This window comes from Mus caroli, unplaced genomic scaffold (genome assembly GCF_978045245.1).
Source record: "Mus caroli unplaced genomic scaffold, Mus_caroli_1 scaffold_14, whole genome shotgun sequence".
Classification (NCBI taxonomy): domain Eukaryota; kingdom Metazoa; phylum Chordata; class Mammalia; order Rodentia; family Muridae; genus Mus; species Mus caroli.
In genome coordinates, this window is record NW_028227269.1 from 34,185,069 (window position 1) to 34,212,141 (window position 27,073).

At 42.5% G+C, this 27,073-nt stretch overlaps 2 protein-coding genes across 3 annotated transcripts in view; one reads left to right on the forward strand and one right to left on the reverse strand.

Moving 5' to 3' along the window:
- The first annotated feature begins 4,558 nt into the window (after positions 1 to 4,558).
- Positions 4,559 to 5,102, forward strand: LOC110306700 (NEDD8-conjugating enzyme UBE2F-B-like). Its single transcript, XM_021178743.1, has 2 exons — positions 4,559 to 5,005; positions 5,055 to 5,102. The coding sequence occupies exons 1-2, from the start codon at positions 4,559 to 4,561 to the stop codon at positions 5,100 to 5,102; spliced, it is 495 nt and encodes a 164-aa protein (XP_021034402.1).
- Positions 5,103 to 5,906: 804 nt separating this feature from the next.
- Positions 5,907 to 27,073, reverse strand: part of Bzw2 (basic leucine zipper and W2 domains 2) — a 60,476-nt gene continuing 39,309 nt past the window's right edge. For both annotated transcript variants that reach the window (XM_085830306.1, XM_021178745.3), the window contains 6 exons: positions 23,343 to 23,452; positions 18,924 to 19,094; positions 16,746 to 16,892; positions 15,523 to 15,661; positions 7,057 to 7,179; positions 5,907 to 6,381 (listed from right to left, as the gene is read on the reverse strand). In XM_085830306.1, the coding sequence (XP_085686432.1) occupies positions 6,353 to 6,381; positions 7,057 to 7,179; positions 15,523 to 15,661; positions 16,746 to 16,892; positions 18,924 to 19,094; positions 23,343 to 23,452 (719 nt within the window). In that variant the 3' untranslated portion in view covers positions 5,907 to 6,352. The remainder of the gene's footprint in view (positions 6,382 to 7,056; positions 7,180 to 15,522; positions 15,662 to 16,745; positions 16,893 to 18,923; positions 19,095 to 23,342; positions 23,453 to 27,073) is intronic.

Sequence of the window (27,073 nt, forward strand, 5' to 3'; positions counted from 1 at the left end):
CACCTGGGAGGAGCAAGAAAACACATTCCAAAATGAATTCCATGTTCTAAAAGAAACTGAAGCCATAATACTCTGGTCTGTTTTCTTGGAGTTTTCTTGCAAGCACTCAGAATTCTCACAGACTCTATTCTTGACCTGTGAATTCAAGCTCTGTGTGGGTTATATGGCAAGTTCTAGGGCAGACAGCTGTACAGTAAGATCCCGTCGAAAAGCAACCACAATACACAAAACAACCTTCTTCTTCTTCTTCTTCTTCTTCTTCTTCTTCTTATTATTATTATTATTATTATTATTATTATTATTATTATTATACTATTAGAACATGTTTCTCCCCAAGGCTTTTCAATGTATTCCATGATAAACACATACTATTTTTAAAAGCATAAAAATATTGTTTCTTTTCTAAGAAAGAAATTCAAATAAGCATAAAGAAGTAAAAATTTGTGAGCTGCTTCATGTGTGTCGGGAAGCAAACCAGGTCCTCTGTAAGAGCAAGTGCTCTTTACCACTGAACAGTCCATTGCCCCTTCACATACTTTTGTGTTCAGTTGGGTTAACGCCTTTGATTTGCAGAATCTTTGTTAACTGTCATTCTTTTCAGTATGTATATGGATATGGTGTTTATCATTCAGGTGTTTCCCAGTGGAGAAAAGATGCCAAAGTTATAAAGCTCTATGAATCTTTCACTCTTTAATCACCTTATATCTGTATGTCCATATATAAAATATTACATATCTATATACATATAGCTAGGACACTGTTCTACAACTAAGCTGCACCCAAGCCCTGCTTTTAATGAACATTGGGTAAAGATTTTGATGTCCAAAAGTTGGTTTTGTGTGCCTATCTATTTTATTATTGTAGTTAGTCTTGAAAATAACTTTACATCATCTCTACATCCTGCTGTTTATGCCCCGGTGTATTGTATAGGATTTTACATTCACTAGGGTTGGCCTTGAAGAACAGAGAACAGATACTGTCATTTCCAGTATTAGGTTATTAAAGATTGTCTTCTTTCCTAGGCTACTCCCAGTAATTACTCAAAGATGCAGGAAGCCAGCTTATGCTGTGAAGGCATTCAGGTAGCTCAAAGGGACGCTCTGGATAAGAGGAGGGGGAGCCGAGGCATCTAAAATAGTTAGCTTGGAAGCAGCTCCTGTGGCCTCCAGAGGATGGCAGCCCCAGCCAACTGTGACTGTAGCTATAGGAGGGCCTAAGCTAGGGGCAAACCCACTCCCAGATAAAAAAACAAAAGAAAAACCGGATGAAATCATAAGTGTGTACTTAAAGTTAATTACTGGGATCATTTATTATGCTAATTACGTTAACCACTTTTATAATTACTTCAAATTCTACTTTAAAAGAGGAATAGAGTTGGATGTAGTTCAGTTGGTAAAGCATTTGCCTAGGATGCAGAGAGTTCCAGGTTTAATCCCCATGACTCCACAAATCCTTCATTGTGGTGAGTGTAATCCCAGTACTTGAAGGTGAAGGTAGGACAAACAGAAATTCAAGGTCAGACTCACATATAGAGTGTAGAGACCAATTGGAAGCTATGTGTGACCCTGTCTCAAAAAACAGCATGGAAAAGACATTTCTGAGGACGACATAACTTTAGTTTAAAGATTCATTATATTCTTGCTATGGAGTATGCGTTTCCATGCTTAAGTACTTCAAAATTACCATCAGCTTTGGGAAAGTTGACTGACTTTCCATATTTGTTATAGGCTGGTAAAGGTTTCTTAAATAGAAGTGCTGCGTGTTCTTATTTATCTTTTGTGGTAGGGGCTTTGTTCACGCCAAGAGTAGCCCACATCAAGTGAACTCAGGATTTTTTTTTCTTTAACTTTTGCTTGAACTGTATGAAGTTATTTTCAGGATTAAAAACAAACAAACAAATGAAAAACAAAAAAGAATCTGGAGCTGATGAGATGGCTTAGCAATTAAGAGCACTGGTTGCTCTTACAGAGGGTCTGGGTTCAATTCCTAGCATCCACATGGCAGCTTAGAACAGCCTGTAACTCCTGTTCCAGGGGATCCGATGCCTTTACAAACATGAATGTAGGCAAAACACCAATGCACATTAAGTAAAAGATTAAATAAATTGTAAAAATGAAAAAACAAACAAAGCAGCAATAGATGTGAGATGATACAGATGGGAGATGAAGTACCATCTTGGCCATCGGTCATCAACTCGAAGACCCCAGATAACTGCCCGTTTTCTTTTTTACTGCTTCTGAAAGGGAGAGTCAAATGTACTGCACTTTAGTGGCCCTCAAATTTTTACTCATATTCCCCTAACATGAAAGGAAAACTTTTTAAAATACTGACACAAAATTAAATGTGAAACATCTTATATTCAATGTATCAAAGTCAACATAAATTATTATGTGGTAAATTGAATATAATATGTAATATTTTATCTTTGCTATATCCAAAATGTTTTTAAAATCCACATATTGGAGAAACAATTTTAATTTACTGTTTATGAAGCATGCCTGCTACGAATCCTAACTAGCAGTTAACGCTTGTCAAATTAGTTGACCAAATTTATTATTATTATTATTATTATTATTATTGCCTTTTCTTCTCATGTAGCCCAGACTGGCCTCAAATTCACAATTCTTCTGCCTACAGCTTTTGAATGCTGAGAGTACCATGTGCCACTATGTTGTTTTGAAATGAAAACATTTTCTATTAAAACAAACACATTAATACAGGCTCTATGATGCGATGATCATTTAAGTTCACAGTTCTCTTTTTCAGGTAAGTGGGAAGGAAGCTAGGTAATAGACTTATGTAAACTGATGCTCTGGGAGAAAACACTTTCTTCCTGGCTATTTTTCCCCCCCTCAAAGGACAATCTAAAAATATCAGATTCTAGGGCAAGATGGCTCAGTGGGTACACCTGCCACCAAGCCTGTGGCCTAATTCAATCCCTGGGACCCACATTGGTGAAAGGAAAGGCCTGACTGCTGTTTTCCTCTGATCTCTATCTGAGCAGCACAGGCATGTATCCACAGGCACACACTAAGTAAATGTAGTTAAAAAAGAATATCACAGCAACTGAGATGACTTATCATTAAAAGCATTGGTTCTTCTTGCAGCAGACTGACTGGGCTTCAACTACAAGTACCTACAAATGGCTCAAAGCTGTCTATGATTCCAGTTGCAGGACATCTAACACCTGTGCCCTCCATGGGTACTGCCTTCATGTGATAATATGCAGGTGAAACTCCCATACACACACACCTGTCTCCCCCCACCTCCCTCTCAGAATATCACATTGAGAATAGTATCATCTCCAAGGCTGTTATTAATGGTGGTGACAAATTAGAATCAGCTGAGTAGGGAGCCCCCTTTGAAGACTGGTCTTGATTGATGTGAAAAAGCCCTGTCCTGATTGTGGGTGGCACCTTCTGATAGGAGCTTAGACTTGAAAAGGCTGCTGAGTGGATTTGTGCCAACCCCGCTGCCGATTCCTTTATTGACAGAGCTGGCATTTCTCCAGGAAATTCTGGATCCACCTTGCAGACTAAATGACTACTTGCTGTCACCCCTCAGTGACAGACAGCTGCTCTGGAACGACTCCTGTTGTTGATGACCCAGCCTCACAGATGAATACTGGCTTCTTGACATCTCAAGTGTGATTTGGCCCTGGCTACCATTTGGAAACCCACTTAATAAATTATGAGATCTATAGCATACATATATATTTTCATCCCCTTGGATCTGTTCTTCTAGGGGATGTGATTGAAGCATCAGTGAACAAACTGACTTTATTCAACAGTTGTCCTACAACTTTTCTTATCTTGGCCTCGGGGAGTATTAGCCACACATTCTCATTTCATTTGGTTTCAATTGTCTGTGGAATACATTAGCCGGCTCCAACCTTCCCATGGCCCTGACAGCAAGAAAACTCCTGGTTTTCAAGAGTAAAGACTGCAGACTTTCCCAAATGGTCAGATGCATTACAATGCTACCACTGAGAACGGGACTCTGGAGGGAAGGGGCGTAGAATGAAAATCACCTCAATATATGCAAATACAAATAGATCCTTTAGCATGTACACGTCTCTAAGCTCCCAGGAGCTTATGCAAGGAAAGCAGAGGCAGAACAGAACTGTAAGTTTACTTCTTTAACAGCTGTTAGTAACTTCGAGGCGTTCCCGGCAGTAAACACATATATTTAGGTTATTTCTATTTTATCATGAAGATAAAAGAATGGAGTAAGGTTGTTTTTCCCTCAACTAAATTTTTTGAAGTAGGGTCTTAGACTTAACTCCAAGCTAGCCTGAAGCTCATTATGTAGCCCAAACCAGCCTCAATGTTGCTGCAATCCTCCCACCTGAGCCCTTGTAATACTGGGATTATAGGTTTGAGTGGCCATGCTCAGCCATAGTAGCTTTTAATAGATAAGAAATGCAGACTTCCGGTCCAGCCGCCGAGAGCCAGTGCGGCTGTGAAGGGCTGCGCAACTTGGTGTCGCTGCTCGCCGGGCACGGTTTTGGATGCCGGCTCACCTCTCCTGATTTGTGATGCTCAGAAAGGTGGCAGTAATGCTAACGCTGGCAAGCAAGTTGAAGCAGGGTGAAGATCTCAAAGGATCCCAGACATCAGTGTCCACATCTGACTCTACTCGGAGGTTTTCCGTGAGAGGTAAGTTGCTTGTTACAGAGGTTGCAGAACTTGAAGCTAATTTACCTTGTACCTATAAAGTACATTTTCCTGATCCAAACAAGCTTCATTGCTTTCATCTGACTGTAAGCCCAGATGAGGGTTACTACCAGGGTGGAAAATTTCAGTTTGAAATTGAAGTTCCTGATGCCTACAATATGGTGCCTCCCAAGGTGAAATGCTTGACTAAAATCTGGCACCCCAACATCACAGAAACAGGCGAAATATGTCTAAGTTTACTAAGAGAACATTCCCCTGATGGCACTGGCTGGGCCCCCACTCGAACATTAAAGGATGTCGTTTGGGGATTAAACTCTTTATTTACCCAACTTTTGAATTTTTATGATCCAATGAATAAATATTGAAGCCGCAGAACATCATTTGCGGGACAAAGTGGCTGAGTACATCAAACGCTATGCCAGATGATAAGAGGAGAGCTCGCAGGTCTGAGGACTTTGTCACAGTTGTCTCTGATGTGGAACAGCTTGAGGTAGCCCTCCTCCCCATCCTCATACTTCCTGTCAGCCCCTTGGGATTGTCCTAGTCCTGCGACCGAGCTGTCCTGAAGAAGATCCTCCGGACTGCCCACTGTAGGTGGTGAACAACATTATACAGCAAGAAAGTGTGTCTGGGCCTCGAGAGAGGTGTCTGCTTCCCTTAACGTGTTTTCTGAAACTACTGTCTAGGCTGTCTGGTGGAATCCCTCCGAAGTTGTAACGAACTCACCCCTGAGGATATAGCGCTTGCTTCCTTTCCCCCAACAATCCGTGTCCTGCACAGGTGATGTAACGACTTGTTCCATGTGACTGGCGGATTGCCAATAAGAAACCCGCTATAAAAAGTGATTGGATGCACACTCTCTTAGTTTCTTCCACGAACGCTGATCGAACCTAAATGTGAAGCTTCCCAGAATGCACAGTCACTTACTGTAGTAGATCTTACTGAAAATGCGTATTTTATTTAATGTGAGTATATTTTGGAACAGATTTGTAATTTGTACCAAAAAATGTAACCGTTTAATGTTTAGATAGGGAAAAAAATGATGACACCTTTATAAGAAGTAATGATAAACAAACCAACCAACCTCTGGGGACCCATGAGATGGCTTAGCAGGTAAAAGTACTGGAGAAGAGAACAGGACTCCTCTGACCGCCATGCCCAGGCCTGTTCTCCCATACCCCACTACACACTATACTAATAAATAAAACACACTCTGACCATATACACAAGGATTTTTAAAAAGCCGTTTATTTTAAAAAAACTGGTTTGTCAAATCACATACACGAGCAGAAGAAACACAACTATTGAAGTGGCCCTGTAATACAGACACCAGTGGGGCGTTCACACAGTACCTGAAAATACAGCTAAAAAAGGGGTGTGCTGAGTATTGAGCTTCAGGTTCCTACCTGACCCCCTTGTTGAATGGCTTTAGTTAGCGTACAGTGAGAGGTAGAGTCCCAAGTGTAGTAGCCGACGCCTCAGGGCTCCATTGAAACAAAACAGAAATGAAAAAAACCGCCTTCCCCGGGGAGCGGGGGAGGCCTCGCCTATCATTTATTTCCTTGGTGCAAACAGAAGCCAAGTTTCCCTCCCCAAACGCTTCAGCGTTCCCAACCGAAAAGTGTGGCGTTTTAATTTTTTTTTTTTTTCTTTTTTAGGCAGTGTGCTGGAGACATTTAGCTTTCTTCGCCTTCTGATTCAGATTCTAAGAGAAAAGAAAGACAAATTAGGCATTGTCAGTTTATGGGTGAATTTCTAATGAGCAGCCCAATGCTATGGGATATGTTATGGATAGCAGCTCAATGCTATGGGATACTTTTATCATGTACTAGGCAAAACAGTTACACATGAGAACAGATCGAAAACCCTCCCTAACTTTTGCTTCCCAGTGAACTCCAGCTTTCTAACAATGCAGTAAGGCCTTGTACATCATTAAACAGTATATATATAGCCTTTGATTAGCTGGGTCATCAAAGACCTGCTTTTCATTCTGTGCTTCCATCTCCAGCAAGACGCACCTGGCAAAGGTGCTGAACCCCCTCCAACCCCAGCCGGTGTGGCCAAGTGGATGATCCGAGTTTGTTTTTCTTTTTCTTTTGAAAATGTTCTTGCTTTCAGAAATGAACACTGAGATGTGGGCAGAATAAAATCTTTGCATATGAAGACACAGTGAGAATTTTAAGGACAGAGAGAGTGAGGGAGGAAGAGAAGGAGGGAGGAAGGGAGGGAAGGAAGAAGGGAGGGAGGGAGGGAGGGAAGAAGGGAGGGAGGGAAGAAGGGAAGGAGGGAGGGAGGGAGGAAGGCGGGGGATTGAGAGAAAACCTAGAATAAAGCAATACGCATTTGACTAGTGACCATGAGGGCTGTCACATGAAGTTACCTTCTTCTGCATTCTGTAACCACTCCACAAATTTCTTCATCTGGTCAAGAAAGACGCTCTTGCCTTTGGCGGCGTGTGCTTCTTTATACCACTTCAGTATTGCCTCTTCGCTCAGAACGTCGGCTGCAGTCAGAAAGCAAGGTTGCCAAGTTACCACACGGAATGTCATGTTTTAAAAAAAACAAAACCAAAAAAAAAAAAAAAAAAAACCCCAAAACTCTGGATGTGGGGGCGGTTCTGGAGAGGTGTCTGCATTTTCTGTAGAATCATGAGGCCAAGAATTCAGATCCCAGCATGGATCTGTGTCCAGAATAAGCCTGTAACCCCAGCTCCCGGGCTATGCGTGTGGGAGACTGGATTGCTGTGGCATGCTGAATCCTAGCAGAGCCATTGAGAAACTTGAGCCTCTAGCTCGGGGTAAGATGAGACAGACGACACCTCACTTCCTCTCTGGCCTTCATTAGAGCATCTTTCTTAGACACCCCTCCTCCTCCAAAGCTCATTTCTAAGCAGCTCAGACATGTATCCTTACAATCAGCTTAGCAAACGCTTTGGTGATGAGTGATGTCACCTCATCAGTTAGGATACAGTGCCAGCAACACAGGTCAGTACTAAGACAAGGAAATCTTTATTTGGGGGGGGGGGGGCAAATGAATCAACAATTCCAACAGTTTAGAAAACCATGACCTGATAAATTCTACTGAAACCCAATGGGTGCATCCATGTAATTTCCAGGAGTTGAAAAGTGGAGGCGGAAGAATCAGCGATTCAAAGTCATGCCAACCACTCACTGAATGCTAATGGTAGCCCACATAGGACCTGCTCTCATGAAACAGGGAAGGGACAACCAAATGGCTACAATTTCTTTTAAGGAGATTTTCTTTTTGTTGAGGAGAAATGGAGGGGGAATAGACAAGATGGAGGGAGGGAGGGAGCAGGGATGAAGCCAGCACGTAGATAAAGGCCTTCAGGGGTGGGATTGCTAGACAACCCAACCTTCTACCGCTTTTGTTAAAATGGAGTACACTCTAGCTGTCTCAGACACACCAGAAGAGGGCATTGGATCCCATTACAGATGGTTGTGAGTCACCATCTGGTTGCTGGGAACTGACCTCAGGACTTCTTATTAACCACTGCGCCATCTCTCCAGCCCCCAACCTTAGCCGTCACTAAATTATCACCATGCTATAGTGCGCTAGCCTACCTCAGTGCTTCTCACCTTCCCTAATGCTGCCACCCTATAACACAGTTCCTCCTGTTGTGGTGACCTCTAACCATAAAATTTATTTTCATTGCTAGTTCATAACTGTAATTTTGCTACTGTTATGAATCGTAATATAAATATCTGACATGCAGGATATCTGATATGCAACCTCTGTGAAAGGGTCATTCAAATACTTTCTCTATACCACAGTTAGAGAAAGACACACAAAAAAAGTGTTAGGTATCTATCTTCTAAAATTGTAAATGGAACCCCATTAATTTATCATTAATTACTATAAATTGAGGATACTTAAGGAAATGAGAATATGAAAATGACAGTCTACATACTCTGTAGGAACAGGGCTGCCTTTTGGGATTTTTGTCCCCTGGAAGAGTCCAATCCATCACATGTACTGATAAACGTAATATTGACACACCCTTCTAATGACATGTTTGCAATTATAATTTTGACTGATATCACAGAAATTACGGAGTACAGACAGCATTCATTTAAAACATCAATACCATTTTCATAACAAAAATATTTAGTTTTACTTTACTTTAAAACCAACAACTGCAAAAACTAGCTTTTAGAAAGGGCTCTAGGATTAAATTGAAGAAACAGGAAGGGAGACACTGGAGAGGTGGCCCAGTGGTTAAAAGCCTTGACTGATCTTCCAGAGGACCCAGGTTCAATTCTCAGTACCCATGTGGCATTAACAATCATCTCTTATGTCAGTCCCAGAGGACAGGATGACCTCTTCTGGCTTCCACAGGAACCAGGCACCCACATGGTGCACAGGCATACAGACAGAACACCCGTTCATGCAAAGTAAATAAATGCATGTGGCTGGTTTAGAAAACAGACATTGTTCCACTTAAAACAATCATTTAATGTACTACACTTTGCAAATTAAAGCTGTCTAGAGTTATTAATTTATACATACAGGAGACCTTGGTATACAAGAGTCATGACCCCCCACCCCCACCCCACCCAGAAGTATTCTAATCCTCCAGCCTTTTTGTTGCTTCTGTCTTCAGTTTCTCATGACCTGGACTACCAGGCCCAGCCCATTATTCAAAGAGGGAAAAAGCCCTTGATTATGGCCATAGGAAGTAACTTGTTGCTATTCAAGACTGCTTTGCAGCAACTTTTCAAGAACACTAATTAGGGTTTGAAGAACCTCACGATAGTCCATTGTCTTTAAGACACGACTAATTTAGATTTCAGTCTTTTCCAAATCCTTTTGATCATGAACCCCTCCAAGAATAGAAGAATTTTCAGCTTGTGTGGTCAGTCATATGCAGTTCTTAGCCCCTCCCTCTCTGTCCTGAACTACTATTGTTATAAAAAAAAAAATCATAAGACACGACACATATGGGAAATTGACAAATATATAAATGGAAACCGCATTCATTCCGCACATGAATGAATGCAGATTATACAGAACAAGCCAGACAGCTGACTTTCCCTGCTGCTCAGGGATAGTGCTTGCAGGCCTTCTGAAGGCACAGCACATGCTTCTGTTTTATCAGCCCAGAGAGGACAAAAGGAGCCATGCACATACTACAATGTGTCAGTGACAGGGATGGAAATGATACCCAAAGACTGACAAAACCGTATCAAATATATTGTCTGCTAAAATCACCTAACAGTACAATGGAGAGGTCTGAGAAGCTAAGAACCCCATTCATTAGTGAATATTTTTTTTGAAAGACCAAATTTCTAGCACTAGGGAATTAATAATAAAAAGAACTAAAGCCACTAAGTACCTGAGACAGTTAGGCACACTGGGTATTAAAAAGCTTAAGAGGGCTAGAGAAATAGCTATGCTAAGTGTGCACTGTCTTTCTGTTTTTCCTCTGAGATCCTTTGGTTTTCAGCACCACCAAGGGGTTGGCTCATGACTGACTTCCTACACTTCGCTCCTCCAGGAGAATCCTTCTGGCCTTAGAGGGCATCTGCACACAGGTAAGGTGGGTGTAATGCAAATGCCTTTAATGCCAGCACTGGGGACAGAGAAGTAGATGGATTTCTGTGAGTTCAAGGCAAGCCTGGTCTACGTAGTAAGCATTTTTCTAAGAGAAGGTTTTATTCTCTAGCTCAGGCTGGCCCTGACCTGGCAATCCTCCTGCCTCAGCCTCTTTGTGATGCTGGGATTACAGGCCAGAGCCACAAGATGTTTTTTGTTGTGCTAAAGAAAAGTGGGAGAAGGGTTTGTTAAAACTACAAGCATACAGTGTTCCCTCAGGGTAGATGGCATATTTTCCTTCCATCTTGTAATTTAGAAAGTTAGGAACTCTTTTGTTTATGTAATTTCCAGCAAGAGAGTGGCCACATAGCACGAATTCACTACACAAATAGTAGACAAACACAGGAAACAACAAAGAAGCCAAGAGCAACTTGGCTTTACTATATGTTACATATATAGTTAAATCTAAAATCCAGAATTTTATATTAGGAGTGTCACACAGGGAAACAAATCAAAAAATAATTTTCAACTTCTCTCTCTCTCTCTCTCTCTCTCTCACACACACACACACACACACACACACACACACACACACACACATTTCTTTGTGTAGTCCTGGCTATGCTGGAACTTGCTTTGTAGCCCAGGCTGGCCCTGATCTCTCAGAGATCTCCCTGCCTTTGTCTCAGGCTAGAGGCATGCACCACCACTGCCTGACTCACTTTTTTTCTTATAACCAAACCAACCAACCAACCAACCAACCTCCTTAGAATAAGAAATGCCATTTTAGAAATATTTGTACAAGGCACAGAGTTTAACCTGTGTGTTTTCTGTAAATAAAATGCAGTCAGGCACAGTGGTGAGGGTGAATACCTTTCATCTCAGCATTTGGGAGGCAGAATCAGGGGAAAACTCTGAGTCCAAAACTAGTGTGGTTGACACCGAGTTCCAGAACACTAGGGACCCCTACCCCTCAATAAAGGCCCTCCTGAGAGGCCAGAGACATGGGAACCCTGGAAGTCTGGTTACTGAGTAGGCAGCTCTGAGCTCCCTGATGTGGTTCTGGGGACTAAACCCAGGAGGGCCTCAGTAGCACACACTCTCAAAACTGCGGATCTCTGACACCTTAGTCTGCAAGATCTCCAGAGCTAGAAAAAGAGAGCTTTAAACTCACTGTTCATCCAGCTTTTCCAGGCACAATACAAGAACATCTAAGTCCCCACAGAAACAGATGAAGCACATATCTATCTCTCGCTGTACAAGTGCCCGCTGTGTAAAGTAATAGCAAAGGGAAAAACCGATTGTGAGTTAAAAAAAAAAAAAAAAAGATAAATATGGTAACCTAGCAACACTCTTAGCTGTGGTAAGAACAACCATCCTTCAAGGACTTTTTGTTCAAGAGAAAATAAGGATTAAAAAAAAAAATGGTGGTGGCGCGCGCCTTTAATCCCAGCACTCGGGAGGCAGAGATAGGTGGATTTCTGAGTTTGAGGCCAGCCTGGTCTACAAAGTGAGTGCCAGGACAGCCAGGGCTACACAGAGAAACCCTGTCTCGAAAAACCAAAAAAAAAAAAAAAAAAACTTGTATGTATAAATCACATGAAAAGTTACAAAATTGCCAAAAATTCATACTTTTAACATCTCAGTAATACATATATTTAGGTCTCTACCAAAAAAAAACAAAAAACAAAAGACAAAAACCAACCAACCAACAAACAAGTAAAAAAATCCAATTTCCATTCAAACCAGCAAAATAAATGTGATGCAGGTGCCCTTGCAGCTGTAGACATGACTGGCTTCAGGCTAGTTTATGAGCTGACTGTCCAGTTAGTGAAAGGATTATTAGTGTCTTTTATATTCTGGGTGATTTTATAATTTCAGACCATCATTCCTTGGAATTTGGGACTGGAGTCCAGTCAGTTAGTAAGTCAGTCAGTTTTAGCTCTTGTCATCCATTGCCATGAGGAACACCCTGGGGAAGGATGCTGGCATCAGTAGGTGCACAGGGAATTCTGAAGGGCATCGGCATGTCACTTGCCATGTCCCTGCTATTGGTTCTGAATCTGAGCCCTGCCTGCTCGCCACAGACCTCATCTGAAGAATGCATGTCCCCCATCTCATGGGGCTATTACAGGCTGTAGAGCCTTCCCCAGGTGAAGGCAGGTAGCAGAAATAAGGCTCACCGAGTGGGGCTCTGAAAGTTACACCTAGGCCCTGGTACTGGCTTCAGTCTGTGCTTCCTGTGAAAAGCTTCCACCCACTGCCTACTATCATGGTTTGAAACCCACCGACTCCATTTTCCCAAATGAATATTTTTTTTCTACAAGTTGTTTCAGTCAGGGACTGTGTGGTTACCACAATACAAAAAGATGCAAGGGCAAACCACGCTGATGCCGCTTCTAGTAACAAGTCATCTCATTCTTTCTTCCTTCCTTTCTTTCTATGCATTTAATAAAATAATAAAATGGGGGTATTAATAGAGAAATTAATATTTAAGCACTGGTGCCTCAGACAGAAAACCTTCCAAATAAGACAGTGTTTGGTGCCGAGGCGGGCGTGGCTAGAAAGCAAATGTAGAACCCGCTTTCTCAGGCCTTAGAAGAGTCAGCTGTGGTACAGGTGGGCAGAACTGCTGGCTAGGTGCTGGCAGTATAACCCGAACAATTCATTTTATACAAGTGAGGGGGGTGCACAGCACATGCAGACACCATGTCAGAAGAGGCTGTCAGATCCCTTGAATCTGTCATTATGGATAATGGCGGACAAACATGTGGGTATTGGATACTGAACCCAGGTCCTCTGCAAGAGCAACTTGTCCCCCTAACCACTGAACTACCTCTCCAGCCCCCAGGGTTTTCTTTATATTATATTTATTTAGGTAGATTGGTGTTTTGTCTGCATTCGTGTCTCAACGTCATATGCACGCAGTGCCTGGAAAGGGGTTTGGTTCTCCCAGGGAGCTGGAGTTACTGACAGTTGCTAGTAACTGTATGAGTGCTGGCGTTGGATCTGGGTTTTTTGGAAGAGCACTCACTCACTGCTCTTAACTGTTGATCCCCCTCTCTAGTCTGCAGGTTTAATGAGACATTCGTTTGGTGAGCCTCAAATTTAAAGACACTAGTAGCTTTGGTCCACATCCAAATAGAAGTAACGATGGATCATTTTGAATGAGACTTAGCAGTTACTACAGTTTAAATTTTTAAACCAAATTATATTTGGTTTATTTATTGTGTGTGTGCTACAGCGAGCCACATGTGGAGATCAGAGGACAACTTGAGAGAGTTGGTTCTCTCCTTCCACCACGTAGGTACCAGGGATAACAACCGTTATCTTTGGCAGCAAGCTCCTTTATAGTAACCTCCCTGGCATGGTTACTATATCCTTTTACTAAAATAGTTATTATGAAAAACCTCATTGTCTTAGGTAAGGGTTCAGCTGGTATGATAAAACACTGACCAAGAGCAACTTGGGGAAGAAGGGGTTTATTTCAGCTTACAACTTGTGGTCTATCATCCAAGGGAGTTAGGCAGGAACCTAGAGGTCATACGCTGCTCACTGGCTTGTCCCTATGGCTTACTCGGCTTTACTTAGAGCATACAGCACCACCAGCTGAGGGATGGCACCATCCAAATGAACTGGGCCCTTCTACATCAGTCACATGTATTAAGAACACGCCCCAGAGGCTTGCCCACGGGCCACACTGATGGGGGCATCTTCTCAAAGGAGGTTCCCTTTTACAAGGTGTACTCATATTAAGAATCTGGATGGCGAATTCAAATTCATAGCAAAATAGCACTAAGCATTTAAAAAAATTAACTATTCGCCAATCATATAAAAACTTTTGCAATACAAAGCCTAAAGTTATTATTCAAAGTAGACAAGTCTGCTGGGCAGGTGTGAGAGATGCAGGTGTACATTACCCTAATTGAACTCTCATGTGGTTAACAAGAAAAAAGCCATGAAAGACAAAGAGGGGCTGAGTGGAATAAAGGAGATCAGTAGGAGTGGGGGGTGGGTAATAGGGCATGTGTGAATATGATCAAAATACATGTTCAATTGATATTAGTTAAAAAAAAAAACCTATGAAAAACACAGCAGGGAAAGTAAGCGTTCTGCTTACATTACTTTATATGTATGATAAAGTGCTACTACTACTTATGTATGCACCACCTCTAATGGGCCTTTCGCAATGTTCAAAATCTATCTCCCAGTTGCTCCTTTTCCCCCTCACACAACTATGTAGTCCAGCCCTCAAGCAGCCAAGCATCGCTCCTGCATGCTGTAGGTATGGAGACTGGGATCAGTTAGAGCGCTCAACATTCATTTTTTAGTGCTGGTTGTCATGGCAACCTAAACCTTCTAAATACAATGAAGAGACAGTACATGTGAATATTTAAAAATAGCCTTGCCTTAGAAAAACAGGAGAATGGCTGGGCCAAATAACTAAAATGTCAAGTGAAAGGCTAATTATTGCAGTAATTTTCAAGTCAGTCTTATAGCACCTAAATGGGTCTGAACGCAGTATATATAGCATTTTGATAATCACTGTTATTACAGCTAATTGTTTCAATTCAGAAGCAGACTCAATTATCTTATATAATTATACTCGTTCACTATAGGTGAAACAACCAGTTCATCCCGTCTTCTGCCAGCTTCTGACCAGTAAGTGTTCAGGTGCCTAACCAGCAAGGGTCCTGATGTAGTGCGCCCCGAGCCTGTGCCTTCTTTCTCTCTTTCTGTGACATGGACAACCTCCAGAACCTTCCCCAGCTAGCAGCTGTGGTGTTCCTCCATGAGGACAGGCTTGTGACCTCTGCCTGAACTGGCTGGTTTTGTGTGTCAACTTGACACAGGCTGGAGTTATCACAGAGAAAGGAGCTTCAGTTGGGGAAGTGCCTCCATGAGATTCAGCTGTGGGGCATTTTCTCAATTAGTGATCAAGTGAGGAGGGCCCCTTGTGGGTGGGGTCATCTCTGGGCTGGTAGTCTTGGGTTCTATAAGAGAGCAGACTGAGCAAGCCAGGGGAGTCAAGCCACTAAGTAAAATCTCCCCATGACCTCTGCATTAGTTCCTGCTCTCTGACCTGCTTGAGTTCCAGTCCTGACTTCCTTTGGTGATGAACAGCAATGTGGAAAGTGTAAGCTGAATAAACCCTTTCCTCCCCAACTTACTTCTTGGTCATGATGTTTGTGCAGGAATAGAAACCCTGACTAAGACACCGCGTTACCCATCTCTGTTCTCCCAGAGCTTCAGCAAAGACAGAGGCACCATGGGGGAGCAGGGACGATACCTTTATAAAAGAGAACCACGATCTTCTGGAAGGCCTTCATGAAGTGGATGTTGTCGTAGCAGTATTCCTGAACCTTCTGCAGGAGGACGAGCTCGGACTGGCCTTGGGAACTGAACACGGCCAGCAGGGGAGCGTATTGCTGGGACAGAGCAGAGGGAAAGGTGTGACCTGGAGTCAACACTGCTGGAATCCCAACAGCAGCACCTTGGAGGTATCTTGTTCATGGTTATTATATTATATCCAGCTACAGTGAATTCTATACCAGTGTATCTCAGTAGACTTTATTCACTGTATGCACTAAGGAGACCAAATAAGACTCTACTGCATTATGAGCAACCACACAACCCATTGTGTATACTGGGCACTGTGGAAGTGCAATCAAATCCTCACAGGCTATGGGGCAGCCTAGCTCCACAGTTACCTACTCTATGTCCCAGGCACCGCAAGTCACCTGCAGGGTCTCTTTCTGTTGTTTCCCTATCCCAGATTTCCCTAGCTTTCTATTAGTGCTAGAGAGCTTTTCCTAGACCTGACTCACTTCTCTTCCATGTAAATGTCCCCGCCTGGAACAGAGTGTTCCCTTGCTGACCTCAGAGATCCTGAAAGTCATCGCCTATGACCACCTAGGTCATATTCTGACCTCACCTTCCTAACTGAACTCTACATGCAAGATCGCCTATGGTCACCTTAGCGCAAGAGCATGCGGATCTGTACCTCAAAATATTCAACTGACACAGTCAAGTTACTTTTCTAACGTCTATTCAGAGCGTACTTAAGGATTTTGGCTTTTTTGTTTTGTTTTGTTTTTGGTATAGCACATATCAAAAATTAGCTCATATTTCTCTTTAATATATGATGTTACAGGTGACTGCACCCTTCAGATGTCTTTTACTGAGAATCTACTTGGAGATGTTTCATGGTCTTATATTTGAAACATTTTAGGCAGTGCCAGATTTGACAAGGAAAACAAGGGGTGGACAGGGTACTTTTCATTTGGGTCTGGGGAAACTGGCTCGGCATTCACTTGTTCTTTAGTTTCTCATTACTTGTGACAGGGTCTCATGTAGCCCAGACTGGTCTAGAACTGATCTTTGTGATCCCGTCTTCTGCGTGCTGGGGTTTCCGGAATGTGCTGGCTCTGTCCTCCAGACCCTCAGAGCTGACCTCTGACCCTCAGAGCTGACCACTGACCCTCAGAGTTGGCTCCCTTCAAACGCCATTACCTTTAGGTGCTTCAGTGCCTGCTCCGCAACTAGCTCCTCCTTCTTGTTCCACTCCACCGCATTCATGATGCAGGTCCACAGCAGCCCGATCACGGCTGTTTCCGGAAGATCGTTCCTTTTCATTTCCTCTTTGACGTAAAGCACCACCTAGGTTTCATGGAAAGAGAGTCAAAGAGCAACAGCAGAGCAAATACAAAGCCTGGGGCTATTCTTCTCAATGGCCTGGCCAATAAAAGGTTTGGGGCAGGGTGGGAAATCTTGGGCTTAGCTACTCCATCGCTAATATACATCCTCAAATGATCAATGAAAAGTAGAAGACCTAAACTTAGCTCTAGACAAAAGCTGTTAGGTGACACAGAGTAAGAGAAAGGCTCCGTGTCCTGGATAATCACTATGCGGGTGAACCCTTTGGGTTCAGTAGAGTAGGGCACTTGAGTCAGACTGACTTTCCGTGGGTTTGAAGTAAACAACAGGTCTGTGAAATTTTCTGTTTCTTAAAATTAAATATCTGAAACGGTGTGTCGGGCTTGCCTAGATCCACTCCCTACAGTGTATCCTTAATTCCTACTCTTGAGATGACTCCCATGCCCCGTCGAAGTGAAAAGTCCATAGGTAAAGAAACTGCAGACTGCAAAGGCACCCTCCTCCTTCCCTTCCCCACTTTCCAGACAGGGAACCTTTCTATATACACGAGGGTGACCTTGAACCTACTGGTCTTGTCTTCACTGCCTCGCTGCTAAGATTAGCCACCATACCTGGCTTATGAGATGCTGAGATTAAACTGAAGGTGTGTATGTACCAAGCAAGCTACACCCTAAATCCTGTAATTCTCTTTCCTTGATTCCTGTCAATCCAGTGTATTCTGTAACTAGCAACCCACCCTCTTCACCTCCCTTATTGTGAGAAGAGAACAGTTGTCTTAACTCCTAGGCTGAACTACAGAAATAGAAGAGTGACTTGGGTAGCTTTAGAGAGAAGTGGCTGAACTACCAGAGGCTGGGATTCCTTCAATGAATAGCAACAGGGGACTGGCCTACATCTAAAAGCATGGCTATGGTTTTCTCTGTAGTTCTCCTCACCCTGTGGGCCCTGAAAGTCATGAGTAGCTCTAGTTGGAAGAATGTGGTTGAAATTGCTGTTAAAGATCATGGATGCACGAGCCTTTGTTGTTCTAACACCTCCACCTGGTGGACAGTTACCAGTCTAAGCTTCTCCGGCTCTCAAGAAGCCAGTTATAGTGGATACAGCTGAAGCTCAGGGGTTTGGGAGTAGGAGGATCCCCCACTAGAGCCTGAGTTTATCATATAGAAAGGGTGGGGTTTTTTTTTTCCAGCTTAAAGAATGCCTTCCCAGATGTATAAACAGTTATTGCTATCTAACACATAGCAAACCATGCTTAAACATGGTTCCAAAACCTGTAGCCTTTACACAGCTATTGTAAAGGGGTGAATAAGATGCTGGCCCAACTGATCTTCCCCTGTATGGATTTGTGTTTTCTTCTTCAAAGGTGCTGGAGGATAGTTCAGTGGTGGAGCTCTTGCTGTGTACGCGCACAGTCCTGGATTTGACTCCAAGGACCATGAAAATAGAAACAAGCAACACATTTATATCCAGTGATACAAAATGCCCAGCCTTGACACTAAGTACTAGTTAATGCTTAACACCAGGTAGAGAATCCACAATCCAATAGAAGTGCCACTGTATGGGAGATTTTACCAGCAGACAGCCAAGTCTATATGTTGATAAAACAGTGTGATAATCATAGGAGACTGGGAATGAAGGAAGCAATGTGAGCCAAAATAACACCAATTTCTAGAATACCCCAAAATATAATAAAATAGGATTTTGAGGGAGTACCTTGAGCCAACTTCAATGCTAGGAGTAAGGGAACAGTGAATGGTAACACATATGAGGGAGGGAAAGCTTATGTTATATGAACCGTGTAATTCTACACACACACACACACACACACCTCAGCATGCATAGTTTTCCGCAATGTTGGGGATGTAAGCTATGACCTCGTAAATACTTCTTCAAGCACTCTACCTCTGGACACACCCACACCCATCAACCATTTATGTTGTACTGGAGTTCACTCTGGTCTCCTAGCTCACTGAGGGGCACCACCCTTACCCTTTATCTGTGTGTGTTGTGCAGGAGTTCACTACGGCCTCCTACCTCCTTGATGGGGCATTCCTGAGACAGTCGCTCTTGCAGCTCCTTCTGCAGTTCTTTCCTGGTGCCCAGTGACTGCTGGACTCGGAGAAAGTCCGACAGCTCCTTCAGCCCCGCATCAGTGAAGTACTTAGCGAAATGATCCACACTCTGTCTGTTCACTGGGAAGAGTTCCTGAAGGAGAAAAGGAGGTGTGTAAACTACAGGCTATTCAAATTAGGATGGGATTCTCATAGTAAAGCCACTGGGATATCTCTCATTCAGCCGAGGAGGACTGAAGTATTCCTATACAGCCATGGAGGTGAGCATCTTTTAAAATAAAGTATTGAGCAACATAGACAAACTTGCTTTGTTCACCGTACCCACCCATCTCTTTTTCTTTGCTTTAATCAACAATAGCACAGGACTAAATTCGCCTGACCACATGAATATGATAAAAACTCTGAACAGTATTTAAATTGTTTTTAAACTGAGAGGAAGTGAAACCGTTTGCACTGCTTCCTTAGTTGAGTTAACAAGGCTCTTTCTGTAAAGCTGAAATGATTGGAAACACCAGGAAAAAAAAAAAAAAAAAACCGCTCCTCTCCAGGGACCTCCATTCATCCCAAGTAAATGCTGCAGGCAAGGATACAGTAAAGGAGCCATGGTGGACTTTGCTATCTATCTATTCTCCACTAATGATGGTGGCTCTCAATTAAGGTCTGGGCAAGACCTATTCTAAACTTAACTCACCGACTGCTCAGCTCACCACATAATTCTGATGGTGTGGTTTGTTTGTTTGTTTGGGTTTAAACAACAAGAGCAGAACACCATAGCTGCTTTGATATCTTCATCACCTCATCTTCCCCTACGCAGCCTGGCACCTTCTCATAACCGTCTAATCCTGTGTGAATTCAGCAGCCAACTATGAAATGCAGGCAATTCACAGAGCTCTCACATTCCCCCGACTGCTGGCAAATCTAAAAACTGGGCACAAGCTTTACATTGGTTAGATCCGCCTGCGTGTTGCCAAAGGCTCCGTATCTCCAACTCAGTGCAAAGAGCTGTCGTGGGGGCTGCCACTGAGGAGAGGGGCAGAGCAGAGACTGCTTGGCCAGGACTTAAACCTCAGCCTTCCCCTATCATCACCCCCAAATTTCCCTTGACTCATTTATTTTTATGTCAGAACAGAGTCAGTCAGTGGGAGAATCTATCAAGTGCCCATGCCTATCAAAATACCACTTCCCACCACACTGAAACTGCACCGTTAATATTTACAGTATCCTTGTGTTAGTGTTTATAGTTCCATCCAAGACGTTTCAGATTTAGGGAAGGGGCCAATTTCATTTTATGGAGTGGTCCCTCCCCTCCCAGAGAATCAAACTGAATTGGCATTTCCTTTAGACTGTTTAAAATAAATAAGTGTTTCTAGAAACAAAAGCGCGCTCTCTCTCTCCCTCTGTCTCTCTCTCGTCATTTCTCTATATCTAACAAGTGTATTTATACATGTGCAGTTCGTAGGACCCACTTGTGTGAGCTCTCAGAGGACAGCCTGTGGAAATCTGGTCTTTCCATATGTGGGTCCTGAGGAATCAGTTCTCAGGCTTGGCAGCAGGCACTCCTACTCATATATCCATATTGCCAGGCAGGCCTGAAGTGGACATGCATCAATCAATTTAACAGCTGATGTGGCTTATACAGCTAGAAATACTTAAGGACAGTGCCATTGGCATTACGGTCAGTCAACATTGGCTCCATAGCTCAGTATAACAGCGGAACGTTCTTTGTCGGGCAGACATGACTGCAAAATGGGATTTGATGTTATGTTCAAGTGCCTGCCAATCATACTGTTCCCATACAGTTCACTTATGAAGATGTCATTTTAGGATACATAGCCGCACCGCATAGGCCTTCCTTACTACCAAAAGTCTGTATTAATTATTATTCTGCCTGATCTGGTTTCCTTTAGCTTTTGTCTAGGTAATTTTCTCTCTACAGTATTTCACCTTGACTTTCCCCTTTGTTTTTGATTTTGAGATCGAGTCTCATGAAGGTAGGCTTTGATCTGGCAATGTACTAGAAGACTAGCTTCAAACTCATGGTAATCCTCTAGCCTCAGCCCCCCAGTGTTAGGATTATAGACAAGTACCACAATAACCCCAAATTCACCATTAAAAACAAACCTGCACTTTCTATCTCTGTGTTGCCCATTCCCTTGAAGTCGATGCTACCTCATAAAAGCCAGGGTCTGTTTGCTTTCTTTCAATTATCCCCATTCCCAGAAATTCCTGGCACACAATGTGCCAATACCATACTCAATGAATAAATAAAAGACCAACTTCTCCTTTTTCTAGGGATTCGAAATAGTTTCTCCCATCCCCTCTTCCCTTGAGCTATACAAATTTTTCCTTCATCTGTAACAGTGCTGAGTAATGGCTAACGTCACTATTTTCGTGAACAGTTACATAAAACTTAGCTGCATATCTTCATGAAACAAAAATGACTCCCTTGAGAATATAACAGATGCCAAGTGTCTCATGGGTTGAGTCAGGAAATCTCAGGCACCTCCTGTACTTGTTCACCACAATCGCCCTCTCCTCACCCCACTGATGCTGGAAGCACTTGGGAGAAACAGAATCTACACTTCTCTTTCCCACAGCATGCAGATCTCGTAAGTTCAGTTAAATGACATGTGTTTTCAAGACAGATGCACTTTTATATCCAGCGACCTAATTAACCAACCTACAGCTATTTAAGAAAGCAGATTTTGAGTCTTTTGTGGCAATTTGTGATAGATTCTATCTTTGTTCCCAATCGCCAACTTCCTCTCTGTCAAAGTGGACCAACAGAACCCCTCCCTCAGTGCTGCAGACAGAGGCTAAATGTCCTACTATTTTCCAGACTTGCCAGTGACCTTTCTCCTAATTTTTATTTAAAATGGTATTTATGCACATGTGTCAGAGTGTAGATATATGCACATGAGACCAGAAGAGGGCGTTGGAGCCTCTGGAGATGGAATTACAGGTGACTGTGAACTACCTCTTCCTGACATGAGTGCTGGACCCTTTGCAAGAACAGTAGGCACTCTTAACCACTGAGCTGCGTCTCTATCGGGGCCAATTGCAGGTAGGTTTTTTTTTTTTTTTTGGTTTTTTGAGACAGGGTTTCTCTATAGTCCCGGCTGTCCTGGAACTCACTTTGTAGACCAGGCTGGCCTCGAACTCAGAAATCCACCTGCCTCTGCCTCCCGAGTGCTGGGATTAAAGGTGTGCGCCACCACGCCCAGCCTGCAGGTAGGTTTTTAATGTGCCTGAGGACTTCAGTTTGTGACCTGTGTTTCTGTCCTATGCCATGCAGACACAATGTCCTAAATGGGAGATCCTTCAGTCTTGTTCCTGAGATGAAAAGACATGTGGAACCCAGCTGTGACTAGACAAGATATAGCTAATTCATGGACAACTCACAGGCTCGTCAAAAATGCTATGGTGGGTGTGGCAGGAAGGCTCGCTGGGTAAATAGGCTCGCCGCAAAGCCCACCAATCTGAGCTTGATCCCTATAACAACACAGTAGAAGAAAAAACTCCTACAAGTTGTCCTGATCTCTGTCTGTGCATCAGGGAATGCATGACCCCTGCCCACTAAAGAAAGGCGTAATATAATTCCTACTCAATATCACAAATATCTTATTTGTTGAGAATGAGTTTGTTTTTTTTTTAATACATTAGTTTTTAAACACATAGTTAAAAAAAAAAACCTTTAGTTTTGCAAATAGTTATTTGATACTAAAGAAAGTGTTAGTTTGTTTTATTACTCTGGGGATTGCAACTGGGATGGCTTTGAGTGTGTCAGGCAAGCCCTGTACCACTGAAATACCACTACAGCTGTAAGGAAAATGCTTTACTGTTGATAAAATATTAATACCATGTCAACAATCTTCCAAACTTGAGTGTTGATTTCTCTTGTAAGTTTGTAAAAGTGGCTATGACCACGCATATGAGAGAAAGAAACTTTAAGAGAAGGGTTTAATTTGGCTCACAGTTGGGGGATGGTGTTGGTGGGAGTGGTTTGGTTCACAGAGCCAATCGGGAAGCAGAGAAAGGGCATGCCAACATCAGCTGCTTCTTCCTTTCCCCTCATTACTCCATGCAGTTCGCTACCTCACAAGATGGTCCTAGCATTATACAGCCTCACCCCTCCCCAGGTAATCCTCTCTAGAAAAGTCTTCCTCCATTCCCAGAAGTGTTCCTTATGCTTGGCCTAGAGGGTACTTCATTTATTTAAAATATATTAGAGGGTATATAAGACTAAAATAGAATTTGTTTCTCTATGATAATAAGAAATAAAGGGAACACACTCCAGTTCAGCAGAGACCCTGGTATGTCACTGACATGACACCACCCTGACACCAGTCATGCTTACAAGCTTGATGCAAAAACCACTTACAAGCAGCCTCTTGTCTAAGTTGGCTTTTCTCAGTGAAGAGGTAACAGAATTGGCATCTTTCTCTGCCATCCAGGCTTTGAAAAGCTTGACAGCGAATGAGGCTGCGATGCCTGTTAAAAGAAAGTGAGAATGTCATTCCTGGGTACCAGAGACCACTTGTGAGGATGCAAACTTCTCACAGGCTTCCAGAAACCAGTAACAGCTAAAGGATTTGATCCCGGGAGACAGGGAAAGGTAGACAGACCTACATGCACAGCTCTCTATTCATACAAAAAAAAAAAAAGTCTTCATGAGCAAGAACCCAGGCATAGTGGCTCATGCCCTTGATGCCAGCAACAGGAAGTGGAGGCAGGAGCATTGCTCTAAGAGGCAGAACAACTGGATCTACGCAGTAGGTGTGAGGACAGGCAGGGCTACATGGTGATATTCCACTTACAAAAACAAAAAGGAATACCAATGACAACAAACTCAACAATGAAAATAGTTTTTAGCCAGGCAGTAGTGATGCATGCCTTTAATCCAAGTACTTTCAAGGCAAAGGCAGGTAGATCTCTTCAGTTAAGGCCAGCTTTGTCTACAGAGCAAGCTCCAGGACAGGCAGAACTACACTGAGAAACTCTATCGGGAAAACAACAAAATTATTTCCCCAGCAAGAGTACTGATTCCAGTCTGGTATAACTTAATTATTCAAGTACTTAATTCATTTCTTCATATTTACTAAATGTGTGCATGTGTGTATAGAGGCCAGAGGTCAACACTGAGTTCCTAGATGTTCCTCATCTTGTTTGGCTGGCTGTATTTTCTTTTGCTCAAGACAGGGTTTCTTGTGTAGCATTGGCTGTCCTTGAGCTAGCTCTGTAGACCAGGATGATCTCAAACTCACAGAGATCTGCCTGCCTCTGTTTTCTGAGTGCTAGCATAAGGGCAGGCCCCAGTACTATTAGCTCTTCATCTTGTTTGATGAGACAGGGTCTCTTCCGTGACCTAAGGCTCCCCAGTTAGGCTAGGTTTATTGGACATTAAGCCCCAGGGACCTTCTTGTTTCTGCTTCGCAGCACTGGAATTACAAACATGTGTCACCAGGCCTGGGTTTCTACATGGTTTCTGGCTATTTAACTATAATATACCTAAAAAGCATTGGAAAAGCACTAATTGAGAGAACTCAGGGTGCCAATAGCTCATCTGATAAACTAAATAGTTTTGTTGTCAAGGTTTGTAAACTTTTATATTTAGAGGGATAAAGCTGTACTTAGCAAATTCAGGCTGACTACTGGAGACTAACAGTATAGAATGTATCAGGACAAACTTTTTGATCTATGATCAAAAAAATGGCAGAGAATGGCTGAAGCTCACACCGATGCTGGTTATTTGTGCCATCTATTCTGTGTTGCTTTTACTAGAAAATGGAACAATCAGACCTGTGGAAACATCCAATGCTCAGCATCAACAGGCCCACTGCATTTGTACGAAGACCGTGGCAATTCTCACCAAGAGACTCAGGCAAAGGATGTCAAAGAACGGGCCAATAAATTTACTCCAGAGAGCCCAGGAAAGACAGAAGGCTTTCCACTCCATTCATCCCTTTCATGACACCTTCATATCATGCCATAAGTAAAAAGGCAGAGGAAGCCCCAGTTTGATGTGGGAGAGCCCAGAGAGCTCCATGGCAGGGGTGTGGCTCTGGAATGGCCACAGGAATTGAGGTGGGTGCTGACGTCATCTGGATAGGCGGATGGATCTGAGAAGCTATGTAAGATTCAACTTATAATTTCTAATTTCTTTTTGTTGTTGTTTTGTTTTGTTAGAGTTAGGGTCTTGCTGCGTAGCTCGGGTTAGCCAGGAACACACAATTCTCCTGCCTCAGCAACTGAATGGAAAAGAGTGTAGTTCTGTTGACAGCTGACTTGTTAAGTGATGCCAGGAAGAACTGATAGTGACCGAAGAGAACTACTAATATGGATGATCACCAGCCTTTCAATGGATGTTTCTCTTTGGACAAAAAAAAAAAAAAAAAAAGTAAAATAAATTCTTATATTAATTCACAACATCAGGGCTGCTGAAAATTAAACACTTCTAGAATTTTAAAAAGTAGTTTTGATAGATGTTTGGATGTTAATCAAGAAACCACTCAATCCCTTACCCATATTTGAATCTTGATTACTTCCAAAAATAAACAATTAGCTAGCTAGCAGATAAGTTTTCTATAAAAGCTTCTGATTTCCAATTTTAAATTGATATTGCATATGATGAAAACTTATGGCGTAGTTGAATTATTGAACTGATTTTCCTAAGTTGAACATTCTGCCTAGTATTGGTGGCAGAGAGCAATTGCCAATGTCTCCTTTACTGCTTTCTAAAACAACTCCTACTTTGGTCATACCAGGCTGATTTCTTTAGCCCCAGTCTTGGCACTTCCTCCTCCTCCATTATTTCAGTGGCCATGGCTGCATCATATTGCTGGCAAAGCTCCTGAGCCTATGTTAAGTGACATTCTGCTGAACAAATAAGAAGGGAGACACGTGGCTGATCTGAAGAATCTTGAAAATGACCGGGGAAACCACTCTTTAGATGAGGTCTATGGCACGAATGATATTCCTATTTATTCTGAAGTTTGCCCTATCTTTATAACTTATTATTTCATTTAAAGAAATATGGGTGGGCAGGCAACATGGCTGAGCAGTTAATGGTGCTTATGCAAGCCTGATAACACATGTTCAATGCCTAGCATCTACATAAAAGATCTACATAGAAGACAGTTGAATCTACGTTGTCCACGATCAACACATGTGTTCTGTGGAAGTGAACTTCCACTTCTAAAGAAATATGTGGGGGCTGGTGAGATGGCTCAGTGGGTAAGAGCACCCGACTGCTCTTCCGAAGGTCCAGAGTTCAAATCCCAGCAACCACATGGTGGCTCACAACCATCCCTAACGAGATCTGGCGCCCTCTTCTGGTGTGTATGAAGACAGCTACAGTGTACTTACATATAATAAATAAATCTTAGAAAAAAAAAAAGAAATATGTGTATGTATTATATAAGGTCAAGAATCTTATGCTGACTATTTTTTAAGATGATTTTTCTTTTTGTGAAGTTGGAGGAGAAAGCCAGGTCTACAGGTGCTTTGTCATTTGAGAACCGCCCAAACTTTAAACATTATTCATAGTTCACAAAAATCAATATCACCTCAATATAATTAAGGTAATGACGTAAAAATGAGATTATTCTATAATCTGTATTGTAATTGTAGGAAGCAAAGCATGATTGAACTTTAGAACCTAACCAAAAAAAAAAAAAAAAAAAAAAAAAGTATATTTAAGCCTAGCACTTTGTATTAAACGAGACTCTTGATGGAAAACCTGGAATGATTTTGTAGTTACTCTTCTAGTGAGCAGAACGATTCTATTCACTTTAATGGTTACTGCTTAGGAGTTGAGCAAAGGTATACTTTCTTAGTCCATCCTCAATTAGGAATCAAAGTTAAACATCTAGTTTCTAATGATGGTGAAGTATGAGGGAAAACCATGACGTAAACCCAAGGCCACTCCCATAGCAAAGGCGTTTTCCTTCCCGTTTTCCGATAACCCAATTTCAACCACAGAAACAGTGAATACCCTGAGCCATACAACTACCACCTACATTCTAGAATGGTCACAGCCAGAAGAGGGCACCGGGTCCCCTGAAGCAACAGGGTTGCAGGTTATGACCTGCATGCTGCTGTTGGGAACTGAGT

Excerpts from the sequence above, each read along its gene's own strand:
- LOC110306700 (XM_021178743.1), top strand. The coding sequence starts at position 4,559 with ATGCTAACGCTGGCAAGCAAGTTGAAGCAGGGTGAAGATCTCAAAGGA. Across the intron at positions 5,006-5,054 it reads TAAACTCTTTATTTACCCAA|CATTTGCGGGACAAAGTGGC; the intron begins CTTTTGAATTTT and ends GCCGCAGAACAT.